This window comes from Erpetoichthys calabaricus, chromosome 4 (genome assembly GCF_900747795.2).
Source record: "Erpetoichthys calabaricus chromosome 4, fErpCal1.3, whole genome shotgun sequence".
NCBI classification, from domain to species: domain Eukaryota; kingdom Metazoa; phylum Chordata; class Cladistia; order Polypteriformes; family Polypteridae; genus Erpetoichthys; species Erpetoichthys calabaricus.
In genome coordinates, this window is record NC_041397.2 from 55,387,011 (window position 1) to 55,403,243 (window position 16,233).

At 34.9% G+C, this 16,233-nt stretch overlaps 1 protein-coding gene across 1 annotated transcript in view; it reads left to right on the forward strand.

Moving 5' to 3' along the window:
- tmprss7 (transmembrane serine protease 7) overlaps nt 1–16,233 on the forward strand; it is a 73,714-nt gene that overhangs the window by 31,536 nt on the left and 25,945 nt on the right. The window contains exons 8-14 of the mRNA XM_051926590.1: nt 326–453; nt 1,568–1,680; nt 1,776–1,882; nt 5,813–5,949; nt 7,432–7,539; nt 11,951–12,058; nt 15,208–15,324. Of these exons, the coding sequence (XP_051782550.1) occupies nt 326–453; nt 1,568–1,680; nt 1,776–1,882; nt 5,813–5,949; nt 7,432–7,539; nt 11,951–12,058; nt 15,208–15,324 (818 nt within the window). The remainder of the gene's footprint in view (nt 1–325; nt 454–1,567; nt 1,681–1,775; nt 1,883–5,812; nt 5,950–7,431; nt 7,540–11,950; nt 12,059–15,207; nt 15,325–16,233) is intronic.

Consider the following 16,233-nt stretch of genomic DNA (forward strand, 5'->3'; position numbering starts at 1 on the left):
TTAATAATTACAATTACCGATTTAGCAGATTCTCATTGATACAAGCCAAATGTGCCATTCATCTAGTTCACAGAATGAAATCCTATCTAAGATATGATTATTTATTTCTATCCCTAACCCTACACCTAATTTGAAGAGGATTAACAGCATAAAATTCATTCAAACACATGTAGCTGAATAATAATGACTGTTTTTTAAAGCCCCTGTAAAGCAAAGAGATGCTATGACTGTAGGCGCATGCTGCTTCTCTTGCCCTAAAATAGCACTAATCCAAGTAAACGTAGAAAAGTGCCACATGTCAAGATACGGCTCTGTCATATTCCAGGATCTGTGAACCCTTTAATTCCTCTACAATGTCCTTTGTTTCAACTGGAAATGTGATGTACCTATCCTTCAAAGCAAGTCTCGGGAAGAAAGGATTTACTGGGAATTTTGCAGCAATTCCACAAGAGCGTAAGTACATTCAGGAAATACAAATACTGCTAAACAAAAAGCCATATAAATATTCAAAATATCCAAAATATAGATATAGCAAAAATGCACTTCAAACAACCAAGCTATATATATGTGGGATATATTTCATGGGAATAAAGATATTGTAATAGTGTAATGAGGGGTAAGGGTATAAGAGCATTATATCAATTCTAATATGTGTCTTGCTTACATTCTTTACTGGACTTTAATGGACTTTTACTTTTGGGTCTTGTGTATTATGAGAGAAATAACTCAAGAAAATATACCATATCTTGTGCTATTGTTACTGTGATATCTTCTCTCTTCAAAGTTATTACTTATTTCCTTTTGTCAAATCCATTAATATTTTTTCTTTCATTATATTTTTACATTTTTCAGCTAATGTTATTTTTATTTTACCTTTTTAATAGTGGAATTTCTGCTTTTGTACATGTTCAGTTCTGCATGTTCTGTTTTAAACTTTCTTTACTTCTGAAGAATAGGTATTATGAATTATTATGAATTGTGAATTGCCATTAGGGTTAATTGTGACCTCAACAAATACATTACTATGTTCACATTGATAATTGTTTTAATTACATTCCATTACAATGAAAGATAATACAGTAGAATTAAATATTCAGTCGGATCCTTATTATGCATACCTGTCACAAAAATAAAGCCAGCTGCCATAACATAGGGTATCTTTTCCAGGAGAACCATTGAATAACACTGGGCATCAACACATTGTTGCAAACCTGGTGTATCTCTTAATGAAAGATGTGTGCACAATATTAGATATATGAAGGTTATGAAAGTCTTGGAACAGTTGCAGAATCATGTCAGTGAACTGGCTTATGGCAGTGGTCTTCCCAGTCACCAGATCTCATTCCACTCAAGGATCTATAGAATGAGACAAAACAGGCTACTTAAACTAGGAAACCACCACGACATAGTTTGCAAAAATTATGCACCACTTCCTTATTCTTATAGCACACTGATTTATTAAACCAAGATGAAGATAGTTTGTGCTTTATTTTTTATAATGATTAAAATTTACTTAAATGTTATTCTAACATAGTATTATAATCTTTTTCTTCATTTATTTTTCTAGGATGCAGCAACATTTTAGCAACTCAGAATGCATTGGACTATGAAGGATATATTAAAAGTCCATATTTTCCAAGCTTTTATCCTCCAAAATGTAACTGTACTTGGGGTTTTCGGGTAACACAATAATTTTCTCAATGTCTAAAACTGCAATGTCATGTCTTTTGACATAACTAGACATTACATACTTTGATATTTCTGGATTTTTTTAGACTCCCCGAACAAACTTGGGTATTGCTCTTAAGTTCTACAACTATGAATTAAAAGAAAAGGGTTTAAAGGGCTGTGACCACGGATGGTGGAAAATCAATGAAAAAATGTGAGTAAAAAATTATTACAGTAAATCTATGATAATCATTTTCAATATTAAAAGGATTAGAAAATTAATCGATGGATAATATTCAATGATTTTAGCTAAATAAAGAAATTGAGGAGAAGATTCTAATTCATTATACTATTAAAGAAATAAGAGAAAAGATTCAAGACAATACAGCATGGATTTTATATTGCATATCTTCTTCTAACTCCAAATCTGAGTGATTGCATAGCGCATTTTATTATATTTCCAGAGAGCTTCATGTATCACTTTGACAGATAGAAGCGATCATTATATTTGCCTCCTACTCTTCAAGTAAATTTATTCTACAAAGTATCTATGGTTATAAGTGATTTTTGGAAAATCAATAAATGAATTAACACTTCATATTTAGTGATGCACTAACTGTTAAATAACAGACTATATATAGATTACATCTCTCTGTTCATTCAGTTACTGAACCAGCTTAATCATGCTCTTAGGACATGGGGGTGATCAGAACCTCTCCTGGCAGCATTCAGAGCAAGATAGGAACCATATCTGAATGAGGCACAAGTTCTTTGTAGCGCACAGTCAAACCTACACATACCCGCACTCATTGGGTCAGTTTACCATTACCAACCATGTTTATCTCTACAGTGTTGTGTCTTGCTTTAGCTATTTTCAAATTAAAAATGTATGAAGCTGTATTATTTCAATCTATGTGCCAGCAACAATTTCCTGGAATGAATTAATCATTCTATTCCAACAGTTTTTTGCCATGCAAATTAGTGTCATCAATATACCACAGCAATTATGTACAGTCTCACAAAAGACAATCAGGGCATAGGAAAACAGTATCAGAAGTTGATATGTTACCTGTTTTTTCAAATTCAGTTGATAATGGAAGAGAGTCCATTTGGGCCTGTACACAAGAATATACTGTAATAGGGGTGGCTCCCTTGTCACACTAAAGAACAAGCTCTAGAATATTGTTGTATCAATGTTAAATGAGTTTAGATCATTTACTGAAGCTTCTAAAAGGCCAACTTTGCAGGTGCACACATGCTACAGAAGGTTTACACAGAGTAAACTGTTTAGATATACATTTCCACAGATTTATTTTCATAGTTTTTAAATTATGAAGTGTAAGAACTCAAAAAGTTTTTTGAGGTAAAAGGTAATCGTAGAAGTGTATTTAGTCGTATTGTGTTGTAAGTGACAGAACTACAGCCTCTAGATTTTTTCTTAGCTGAAGTGTTTTAACAGTTCATGTCACAGAACTAGGAAGAATGAAAACAGCATTCAGCCAATGCAATGTAGGCTCCATGCAGAATGAATGCTTTGGAATGAACTCTACAGACATTTCTCCATAGGTGTTATATCTCTGATGGCATTACATGCTACTGAACTTGTTTAACAAAGTGAAGTAACATCATGTAGGTTATACAAAGTGGTTTTAACAGAACATAATTTGTTCAGACCACAAAACAGAATTTCAAGGATTATGGTAGAGGTCACAATGGCAACAATCTAATTTAGGAAGACATTTTAAAATAAGCAAATTGTAATATATGAAAAAAGCCCATTTACAAAATGCTTCATTCCCAATAAAAATACATTGAAAGTCTCTGCTAAATTGAATTATAGGTAATGTACATACCAGCAGATGGCAGCAGATCTCTAACGTATATATTTCTGTGACACAGAGTCATTATATTACACACTGATATACCTTTTCTGAAAGGTACATGACCGCATTGTAGTTTGAATACATTCTTCCCTAATACACAACATAATTCGAAGTGCATTGTGGGCATGAATGAAAAGTTAATTTATACATGGAAAATGACAGCCTTTGATATAAAGGCCTTTTTCTTAATTATGAAAAGTTAAAGGTGGTGTCATGCTAAGATCAACACTGAGGCTGTTGATCTTTCATATATATATGTTTGAATATAGTAAATTATTTATAGAAAAAGACATCATTTTATTCTTAAACAGCTCCATTCACTGATTTTAACTACTTCTTGTTTACTTCCAATTACTGATGAGATACAAATGACAAAGGAATCTGCAGTTCATTATCTAACTCCATTATCCTCAAGTTCAGTTCTGTGAGCTCACGGTGTAGGTGTTCTGCTTTTAAGTTGACTCCTACCTTAACTAACTGAGCTGGTATTCCTGAGTTTGTGCTTTAGTTGTCAATCCACAAATTAGAAAACTGGGTTAGGTAAATTTTTATTGGAATATAGCAGGCATTTATAAATATTACTTGAGGACAATTTAGTGATTTTTCTCATTTGGCTTTTCCTGGTGTTCTGACTATTTAAGCCATTATTTAATTATAAAAATGGTAATTTGAAGTAGCTGCGGTCTTTCATCTGCACAGGTGTCTCCTCTGCCCATTGTTAATGGTTATTTTATATTACAAGTAAAGTAAAAATGGCATTTAAAACGATGGCAAAAATAGAAAGGTTTCTACATTTCCTATAAATGTAAATCTCACATTACTGGGCTTTTCTAATTGCAGAATAAGAGATGAGAAAAGGTCAACTAATGAAATAAGATCAATTAAACTTAAAATGAGTCATTAATTATATATGGAGCAAAATGTGCAGCCATACTGAATGCTCAGCACTGAAGTAGAGAAAACCGATCTAACTTGTTACTATTTACACTCCTTTACACTCCTTGTGAAGTATCTGCTTACTAAAATAAATTATGGAAATGATAAAAATGAAGGAATGACAAGTACCAGTCTTCTGTGGTTCACAAATAATTTGGATGATATTCTTAAGAAACAGAAATCTTCAGCATAGGAATGATTTAGATGTGGCAGAGTGACTGCACTAGCAAACCATGAAGTAGAGTAAGTTCAAATTATTGGCTTCTTCCCAAGCAACTGGGTTATAACAAAAAACCTGTAACCACTGCAGCCCTCCAGGATTGAACTTGAGGACCCCTGTATTATAATAACTACAGTTACTTTAGGGCTATTTCTTCCTACTCCACCCCAGTTTATTGTTGTGATCACCAATCTTTGTTTTTCTCGTTTGAACTTTCTTCAAATTCAGGCCCTCTCAGGTCCAACCCTTATTGGTCACTATGCAAACCTCTCATTCAAATTCTCTTTGAAGTCAGCTTAGACAGTCCACCTGTGGCCACCGTAATCCTTTAATTCATTTTTGCCAGTAACATGCACTGCATCACTGCTGTCAGTCAGCCTGCTATTATATCATCTTCTTAGCCATGGGGTTACTATAGAATCATGGCTGGCTTTGAGATTTTGAGACTTTTCTAGGACTTTGGAATGTAAATCGAGCAATAATGGATTAGAATTACAGTATTTTTCGCCTAAATACCTTTAGTAGAATAAATATGCAAATTGTATTGAGAATTTACACTAACAAGTAACTGCTGGCCATGACTTTAGCATGTTTGTTCTCGGTCTAAAGCACTTTCAGTATCATTGACTTTTTATGATGTATGCTTTCTTTTGATTGGATCAAAATATTGCTTATAACTTATGTTTTGACAATTAAAAAAAGGAAATTGAACGTAAACACTGCTTAATTTGTATTTTTTCTGCAATTGATGAGAGTAAAGAATCACTTTCATTTTTCTGATAAAGTTAAATGTTATTTTGTACATTTTGCAAAATGTCCTAACTCTTTATAAAATGCCCATGGATTTCATTCCATTGGGGCAAAAATTTTCCTTTAAAAGAACAAACATTACAATCTATGAATAACAAACAGAATAGCAAGAGAAATCATTGGACACATGAGAACATAGAAAAGTCACAAGGAAATAAAGTAATGTTGACTCAATGAAGAAGTCATGAATTCCATCAAATTATGCATTGTTTGTAATTTAATAATGTCTATTACTGTTCAGTGAATACACAGTGTGTTTACACACAATAGAATATTGTCCTGTTTTCCTTTGTAGGTACTGTGGAAGTTATGTAGATTACCAGACAATATTTTACATTGCAAGCTCAAAGAGTGAAATTGAATTTCAATGCAGTTCAAAGCTATCTGATCCTGCATTCAAGGCACAGTATGCAAGTTACAACATAAATAAACGTAAGTAAACTTTTTCTCAAAAAACATTTTTAAAGAGATGTGGTTGTATATTTAAAATTGGGATATTCTTTAAATCCTCAGAATGATCCAAATGTCTTAAATTACAAAGTAGGCTGTTATGTTTTGTGCATGCAATCTTTTAGTAATTTCTTGAGATATTCCATATGAGTGACACAGGCTATAGATTCATAGAATTTATCTGTTTTGGCTGTAGAATGTGGAGCAGGGCTGTCATTTCAGATAATAGAGGTGAATGAATGCAGATTTTATTTTCTCCTAGACTTTTTAGCCTACCACTAAACAAAGTATTTTGCATTATAGTCATTTTTTTTCCTTATAAAACAGAATAGTGTGACAAGTAATTTAATTAAAAGTAAACAAAAGTAAACATCCTTAATTTTAAGTGCATCGTTTTTTTTCATATAATAGTAACACATTAGCATATGTTACATAATATATCTGCTGAACACACAAGAGTGCCTAAAAGAAAAAATAATCACATCTATCCATCTTCCAAACCTGCTAATCCAGACAATCCCTGGACAGGGCACCAGCATATCACAGTATGAACACACACACACACACACACACGCACACACACACACACATATCAGGGGCTAATATAGCATCACCAAAGAAGAAACAAAATTTCCTTTTTAAATAAGAAATCTAAGAGTTTAATATTATGGTAGGTTAAAATATTTGAAAAATGTCCCTTTATGTGGGCCTTTTTATCTTCATATACATATACGTCATTACAGGAGATTTTTTAGCAACTGTGGAAATGTCACTTATAAAGCAATTATTGTATAACATAGCATTGAAACAGTGTTTATTGATGATTTGATTAATACATTATAGCCCATTTTTGTATCAGTAAAGTAACACATGAAGTTACTAACACTAACAAAAGGATGAATTGTCGTACATATCCTAAGAGTAGTAATTAATTCTTGATTCTTTGAATAAAGACAGTTTGAAAACTTCTTTTTGTTCTTTTTTCCTTAATGAAAATGTTTCTTATTATAGTTAAAAAAGTTTCAATTAGTTAAAAGACTTTTTATTTGAAGAATGTAACAGAACAAAACATTATCATTATTTCTTATTTTAAAAGAACAGTCTCAAAATATTTTTTTTTTATTTTAAAGATTTTAACTAACCTTCATACACTTCAGAAATTATAAAGGTTTAAAACTTTCAGTTATTATTTAGAACATGTAATTCTTGTTTTTCTTTCGGCTGCTCCCATTAGGGGTTGCCACAGCGGATCATCTTCTTCCATATCTTCCTGTCCTCTGCATCTTGTTCTGTCACACCCATCACCTGCATATCCTCTCACCTCATCCATAAACCTTTGCTTAGGCCTTTTCCTTTTGCCTGACAGGCTTTAAAATTAAAATATACTTTCTTACCAAAATATAAATAATTCTTTTACCTGAAGTGGTATTTGTAATAAAAATGATTTGATTTTGTTTCCTACAGCTTGTCCAGGTGATCATTTTTTATGCTCAACGGGATTATGCATTGAAATCTCTCAGCGCTGCAATGGTGTAGATGACTGTAATGATGAGAGTGATGAAGTTTTTTGCTGTAAGTAAGCAATTAAAAACTTTTTGATTATTACTATGTGTTAGATGATATTAAAGCTATTATTTATTTTAAACAATGGCAAACTAATGTCACTTAATATAATTTGACAAATTGTTGATGGAATGTGTTTGATAGGAACAGAGTGAAAAGGATAAGTTAGTTATACAGAGTTACAAGAAAGGTTTACTGTGAAAGTGCAGTGAGGAGAAACGGGTGAATGTGGTTTGGGCATGTCGAACAGAATAACTGAGTGAGGGGGTGGAGAACACGAGGTCAAGAAAAGGGTGGACAATGGATGAACACCTATAAGCAATGTTAAGAGTGGAGGGAGGGAAAAGATAAATACAGTTAATAGCCATTAAATTCTAGGTTTATACAGTAGGTTAATGTTATAGGTTCATATGGTCGTTATGAGTAAATGTAGAGTACAGAAAAACATTTCTTGCATGTGCTTATCAAGATGATTACATCTTGCCTGAAGAAGAGGCCTGAGTTGCCTCGAAAGCTTGCATATTGTAATCTTTTTTGTTAGGCAATAAAAGGTGTCATTTTGCTTGGCTGTTCTATAAGATGACTACTGGTAAGGCTAATAGTTCTATTTTTCGGCTTATCGAGAGTTCTCCCACCCACCTCCTCCATTTTCACCATTACACAAAATCAGCCCGTATATATAAACAAGTTAAGCAATTTCCTAGAAAACCTAAGCTGAAAGATTTTCCAAGGCATGCCAGATGATATGATATGATATGATATGTTATATGTGACTGTTTTATTTTGTTATCAGATCACCTATTGCATGCACCTAACATGAAAGGCACCAACTAACTTCCTAGGTTCTTTTCTTAATGGAGGGTAGGAAGAAATGTCAAAACCAGTTGTACACCTTTTATCTGCAACCTCTTACATATCTCACAGTCCACAATTTAGAAGTAGCAATCAGGAACCCAGAAGCCTATTTGATTCCACACAGGAAGGCTGTCTGACCAAGTCACTGCCATATGCTCTTGGTTTCTCGGCATTGCAGTTTATTTTGAGAACAAGGAATGATCAGTTCTAATTTATTGGCTTGCTAGATCTGAGAGAGTGAATGGGTTAAAGCTTTTAGTTAAAAATGGCATTTATTTGCATCAATGCAAATATTTATAAAACCTGGGTGGGTTTATGGAGTCTTCATTCAGTCCTAAATTACATTTTCTAGATAGTCCAATCCTTTAGTTAAACATTATGTATTCTTTATTGAAAAATGAAAAAAATGATATCTTGCCAGAGGCAGGGCCCTTTGGAAAACATCCAGAAAGCTAAGCAGATAGCAAGTTCCATTTAGATGTTTGTGACTCCTTTCAGTGTATCCAGTTTTTCTATGGATCCAAGCTCTTTATAAAAGTGTCAGAAAAAAAATTGAAATAAACTCTCCATTTTCGCTACAAAGAACCAACTAAACTTAATAAAGAAAGCCCTTTTTCAAAAAAGTCTAATAAAAAAGTATTCACTCTCCTCCCTTCTTGTGGCCAAATTGAGCACCTGGCTTTCTTTCTGTTAGCAAAACTGCTAAAACTTTTACAGTTTCTGAGAACACAGGAGATGGCACTAAATTACTATTACACAAGTCAATGTCGATTACCATGGGAATCAAAGGCTCATCAAAACTGAAAACAGACTAGCTGCGTAAAGCATTCTAAGATTCTGCTTCACTTTCTAGCTCTGTAGAACACTCTGAATCCTGCTTTACCTTTCACCTTTCCCAGAACACACTGCACTTCTGTTCAGCTTGACAACAATTTCAGTCTTTCACCTGTTGCCTGAAATCTGTCAGTTGAAAAGGTTAAAGCACCTGCCATGCACTGACCTCAGTGGCAACAGGCATAACAACCCATAAACAATATGGCTGCCACCGTGTAAAGATGACGTCACAGACTGGATAAACAATTAAATACAAAATGGTGCTGACAGAATAATGATAAAATTAAATAAAAACAAAATAATAACGTTAATAAATTACCCAGATTTTACAAAAATTAAAAAATAAAAAATAATAATTCAAAAAAGCAAGAATCATGACACTGCCTCAAAGGAGATAAAGGATCATATTTGAAATAACCCAGTTCAGGTTGTGTGTGGTTTCCCAGTAAAATGTTAATTATGTATTTCTTTCTGGACAATAATCAAAGGGAATCCTAGATATCTGGGGCAAATAATGAAGTCATCCTTAGCAATATGAGCTGCTCCTTGTGTGCAGTGTAATTAATTGGTCTTCTAAATACAGCTTGTTGTTATAAGCATTTGAAAAAAAACTAACATGGTAGGCACTATTGTAAAACTGTGTTCTGAGATTTTTAGGTTAGGATGATTTTGAGGAAAGGTAGTTATACTAAAAACTCATGGTCTGCCAGAGTATACTTATTGACTAGCACAGGCAAGTAAGCATTTCACTGCACTCTGTAGAAATGTCAATAAGGATCTTAGAAGCCTAGTGGATTCCACACAGGAAGGCTGCCTGACCAAGTCATTTGCCACATGCTCTAGGCCAGGGGTAGGCAATGTCGGTCCTGGTGAGCCGCAGTGGCTACAGGTTTTCATTCCAACCCAATTGCTTAATTAGAAACCAATCATTGCCAATCTCAGACCTTATTTAATTTTATGGCTTGTTAGTCTGTGCAATGTAAGGCTCTTATATCGTAGATTTTTTTCCTTTCCAAGGATATCATCCAAATGATTTGAAGCCTAAAACAGATCATTTTCAGTCTGTCACATTTTTCTATTAAGTGTTTTATTAAATTAAACAGTGCATGATGAACACACACAGATGTAATTGGAAAAAAGCTAGCTGGAAAACTGCTGGCTGCTTTGTCTTTTACATCTTATTGCTAATAAGGAGCAATTAAAACACTGAATGCAGCAGTTTAAGATTGAAATAAGCAATTAAGGGTTGGAGAACCTTAACAAGCGAGACCACTAAAATAAAGCATCAAAATGTCACTTAAGCAATATGTGCTTCATCAGCAATAATTGAGTTCTCGTTAAGGAACTGGGTTGGAACAAAAACCTGCACATACTGCGGCTCTCCAGGACCGACATTGCCTATCCCTGCTATAGGCTTTTCTGCATTGCAGTTTATTTTGTCCTTCTCTTTTCCCCTTTTCTAAAAGGTCACTTCTGGTAAAAAAAAACACAGAATGATTCCATTCCAGGGAACTGGCTTCAAGCCATTACTTAAAAATGATATTTACTTGCATCACATGCTATAGAAGCAAATATAAGCAATAAAAAGTATTTTGCAACATGGGTGGGTTCATGTTATTCCCTCCACCTCCATCTTAGTGCACCTTTAACCCAATCAATTTCTGCCTTTTGCTCCATATCCTCATTAGTCTGTTTTGTCAGCTACCAATTGCAGATGGAATAAATTCTAACTGACCTAAAAGCTCAAAATGGTGCAATGGTAGTTGTGAAAATACAATGAATGTGACTAATTTGAAAAATAACTTGTAAAGGTTTTATGTTTCAATTGCAATGGCATAATGGCGGGTGAAGCTGCTTAATGACTCTAGGACTCTGGATTTGAATCCAGGCCTGGCCATTGTATGTGAAGTGGCACACATTCCCCATGTCTGAGTCTGTTTGTGTTAGGGATACACTAATTACTTCCACTTAATTGCTCCTCTGTAAGTGACTGTGGGTTTGTATGTGAATGTGCCCTTCTAAAGACTGCTATCAACTCAAGGTTTGGTTCCTGCTGCTGGACAAGCTCTGGCTCACCTGTAACTTCTAAACTTGCATTTAGCTAATTTGGAAAGCATATTTCATGTAGATCATTTTATACCAAAATAATTTATAAACAAACTAGAAATGTATTAAATATACTTTATGGTTTTTCACACAGTACCTAGTAGTACAGGCTGACAATCTTATTAATAATAATAAAAAAGAAATCAAAGTCAGGAATTTTTCATTAAATAGGTAAATGAGTGCCAATTTAATCAATTTGACCTTTCCCCTATGCAATGATTAAAGAGTACAAAGGAATATTTATAAGGAGTATAATTATTTTTTTATTGCTCATGCAATTATTTGTAGAAAAAAAAATAAAACAGACAGCCTTAATTAAAACAATTTCCACACCATTAGCTTTCATTAATCAACCACTAAATACAATGATATTTTAAAGTGTACAAACTAAGTTTCTTTGTAACAAATTAGATTCTTCCATTATTTACTCAGGAATTATAAATATATACTTGGCTGTCATGCGACCCTGTTCAGGATAAATGAATTTAGAGATGGATGGATGAATGGATGGAAGGAAACTTGACATAATGTTTTGTATTCTAGGTCTGTTACAATAGAGATATTTCCTAGTAATTACACAAAGTCTGGTGCATGAGCTCACAATATTGTTTTTACTGATTTACAGCAACACCTTTAAAAGTATGCGACTCTTCAAATTATCAGCATCCCTATTTTGCATGCAATGGAATAAGGGATTGTGAAGATGGTGCAGATGAAATGAACTGTACTATGGGTAGGTGCGACTAAATTTTTTTCTTTTTGAGATAATTAATTGATAATGTATACTTTATACTTATAAATAAATGTTTGAGGATGTCAGTATGGGTTTTCAGTCAACAGAAATGCGCCCTAAGTGTGAAATTCATTGAAAATGTTAGTCCATTACCAGCATTAAAAGGTTAGGGATACAATATAATAGGGATGCAACTTGAGCTTGTGGGTGCATGACGCTCTGCTGAGAAACTGTTCAGCTGTTCTTCATTGACATTCTGCGGGTCACTAAGTGAAGCACCTGTGTCCACAAGGTAGTAACAGAGCCTGGCAAAAGAGTGAGGGGAAGCAAAAAGAATGAAGAAAGACTGAAAGAGATGAGGAAAAAAAATGGCGGAATCGCAGCACAGCTGATGCAGCAGAGAGGAGGCATGGTGGTCAGGAAGAGGCCCTGGATGGAGCAGGATCAAACATCTGCTCTGGGAAGACCCCCCCACAGAAGGCCAAGGGACAGTGGTGGGAGAAGAGAACAGGGCTCGTCAGCTGCCCACAGACGCTGAGGGGGTTTTGGTGTGGCACGAACAAGTCAAAGGGTTGACTGCACAGGCTGGAGTGCATTCTCTGCAGTTGAGCACACCTCTTAAGGTGATCTGCAGATGTGCACAATTGGTAGGACACACTGAGGTGTATTTTTAAATAAGGTTCCTGACTGGTTTTAAACTGTAATTTTTAAACATATTTAGAATATTTAGGTGTTGAATTATTTATTAGGGATTAACTGTACCACACTTTAGACACTTTTTGCTTTTGTTTTGAATTGTTTAATAAAATCACTAAGCAATTTTTACATCAGCCTGAGTCCTCATTGCACTGGCTCATCCTTGGTACATGACTATTGCTGTTCCAAGTTCAAGTGGGGCATGCCAGCTGTGGGCAACTTGGACATCACACCTCAGTTCAATAATTAACAATACATGGAGCATATCTGATTGCACTAAGGCTTCCTCTGTTTGCGAAGTAGTGAGTCAAGTAGAAGTTGAATATCTGGATGGAGACAACTTGCTTCTTGAAGAATTTAATCTATGAACTGTGAAAGACCATCTGCCAGCACTTTCTCAGTACAACCCCTGTCACTTCCACACAGTCTTTTTCTTATATTCTGCATTCAGTTTCCCCTGACTCCATGACACTCCATCCTTCTTATCATTCACATTTCCATTCTTTCCAGCTTTGCTTCATGTTTTGCCTTGGTTGGCCATGTGTTACTCCCATGAGGCATACTACATCTCATTCATCTTTTGTACATTTTTTCCTGCAATACCAGAGAGACACCTTTAGAAGTTAGAATAGGGACACAGTTCCTGCAGTCTTTTCCAGGCATCACTCACTCTTGGTATCCCAACTGTGCTTGCACATCCATCTGCAAAGTAGAACGTTCCTACTTACTCCAAAACAATTCCCTCGCTGACATCTAAATTTACATATATAACATCAACATTCTTACATCTTTTTTTGTCTTTCCAGGTATAAAACCAAACAATATTTTGTTAACTGTTACCTGATCCCTTATACTTTTCTCTATTACTCTCTCTGATTTGATTGTGACTGTAAAACTTTCTGACAAAAAAGCATACACCTAGCAAAGCAGGTACTTGATGGCATTACTCATGTTTAGCTCTTGTACTGGATATATTTCAGATAATCTTAATCAACATGTGTGCAATGTACAGTTTTCAAATGAATTTCACCCTGCTTTACAAAACCTGATGGAGAGTGTATCTTGTTGGTAGCTAAATTCCATTCACCCTCTGAGATTCCACAAATGGTACCACCTAGGGGTACACTCTTTGAAACAAACTGGTAGAAGATGGAAATACTGCCTGTATCTTCATTGTTTCTTGATGGAAGAATTTCGGTCATTGATGTTAATTAGGACAATTAGCCAGGTTTCTTCAAACAAACATTTTAATTTGCATATTATAAAAGAGATTTGTTTGCGGAAGGTTGTGTTTGAAGCATAATTTTTCAAACGATGCGAACATACTGTGAATACAGAGATCTGTAAAGATCTGGCGTGGCAAAGGCGCTTTATTGGCGCAGAACCAACACAGACTGACACCAGAGGCATGGGCAAAATAAACAAAGTATTTATTTTTTCTTCAGCTGTGGGGCACGTCTTCCCCATGTCCCACAGGCCCTACACAGTCCCCAAAACACACAAAGAAAAATCACCTCAAATCACACTCTTTGTCTTCCTCCACTTCTCCTCCCAGGCAGCTTCGTCCTTCTCCTCCTAACTCTGGCGCCCTGAGTAGTAGCTGCAGGCTCCTCTTATAGTCCACCCGGAAGTGCTGCAGGTGCTCGTTGTCCTGTTAAGCTGGGTGGCTCTATGCAGCTCCCGCAGCGGAGGCCACGGAGCCCAACCAGGATGGCCCCAACACAACCCAGGGGGGCTTCCAACAAAGGTTCCGAGGGACATAGCATGGCTCCCATGGCTGGCCCCCCGGATCCAGTGACAAAGGGGCGTCCCGGCCGTCCGCCACACTGGATACCAAGTATATGTATATGGTTAAGGCATCTGGAAGAAATGATTATCGTCCACATGTGCCATTGAAAGAAACATATTGGCCTAGTATTGTTACCTACACTAGTACAAGATTTTGATTTTGAATGATGAACCACCATATTACTGGTTGACGGCAATAGTTTTCTTAAACATATCTAGTATTTAACTAAACATAACATGTTTGTAGAAATTAATTCAATAAAATCTTACTCCACTACTAATATTAAAAAGCAGATTTAATAATTGTAAGCTGGACTTGTAGTGCAAGTGCATAATTAGTGCATAAGAGGAGCATGACCAGAGATAATAGTAACATAATAAATGTAAAATTTATGATACCCTGCTTAGTACACTTATTATATATTGTGAAACTTGCACTTAAACAATTTCCACAAGATAATAAGGTCTTTTATTTCTTTTCTAGTGTGTACTTGGGATGGGAGAGAGCTTTTAAAGGGTTTGAATAGAAAAATAATATTTTTAGTCTCAGTAGGGTCTTCCAAGAATGAAAATCTAAAAGCAACTGAAGCAAATAAAAAAGTAAGTGAATTGCACATTAATTTAAATATTTTTTTCTACAAACATTTCTTTTATATCTTTTGCAGTTGTGCCCTGTACAAACATCACTTACAAATGCAAAAACAATATGTGCATACGAAAGAGAAATGCAAAATGCGATGGGGTTTCTGACTGCCTTGACAATAGTGATGAAAGTAATTGTGGTAAGTGCTCTTCAAACAACATTCACTTTAGCATTTTGAATAGGGTAAACTGTAAAAACAGACATTTTAATAAAATTAAATGTGCTTATTTCAGTACATATTGTGAAACTAGACTAGTCTGGGCAAGAAGAGATTGTGCCACAGATAGGAGGGATTTTGTTTTAATTAATCATAATGTATCTCTACTACTTTCACCTGAAAAGAGTATCTAGAAGTTCAGATGACACACACTCTCCCAAAAAAGTCAAATTTCAGGAAAGGCTTCCATGTTTAATTTTATTTGTGTGTTCCTAATGGTAACAGGCCAGTCACTATTACATCTGAATATATTCGGAAATATAATGCAGTGTGAATATTTGAAAACTGAAACGAACACTTAAAATACTATACACTGCTTTGTGCCAAATGCGGCCATATATGACATTGCAGGATTTTTCTGTCTGTCATCTACCTAATCTGCAATTTTTGCATTACATCCAGGAACATTAGAACAGTCTAGATGAGAACAGGCAATTTAGGACAACAAAGTTTGCCAGTCCAATCCACTTAATTATTCTAAAAAAAACATTGTCTAGTTTTAAAAGTCCCTAAAGTCCTGCTGTCTGCTACTTGGTAGCTTATTCTAATAGTCTATGAATCTTTGTGTAAAGAAAAATATCCAAATGTTTGTGCCTAATTTACCCTTAACAAGTATCCAGATGTGTCACTGTGTTCTTAATGAACTAATCTTAAAGTTACAGTCTTGATCCACTGTACTAATTCCCTTCATAATTTTAAATACTTCAATCATGTCACCTCTTAATATATATATTTTTTTTCCTTAAACTGTAAAGGCTCAGCTCTTTTAGTCTTTCTTCATAATTCATCCCCTGTAGCCCTGGAATCAGCCTAGTAACTCTTCTCTTGACT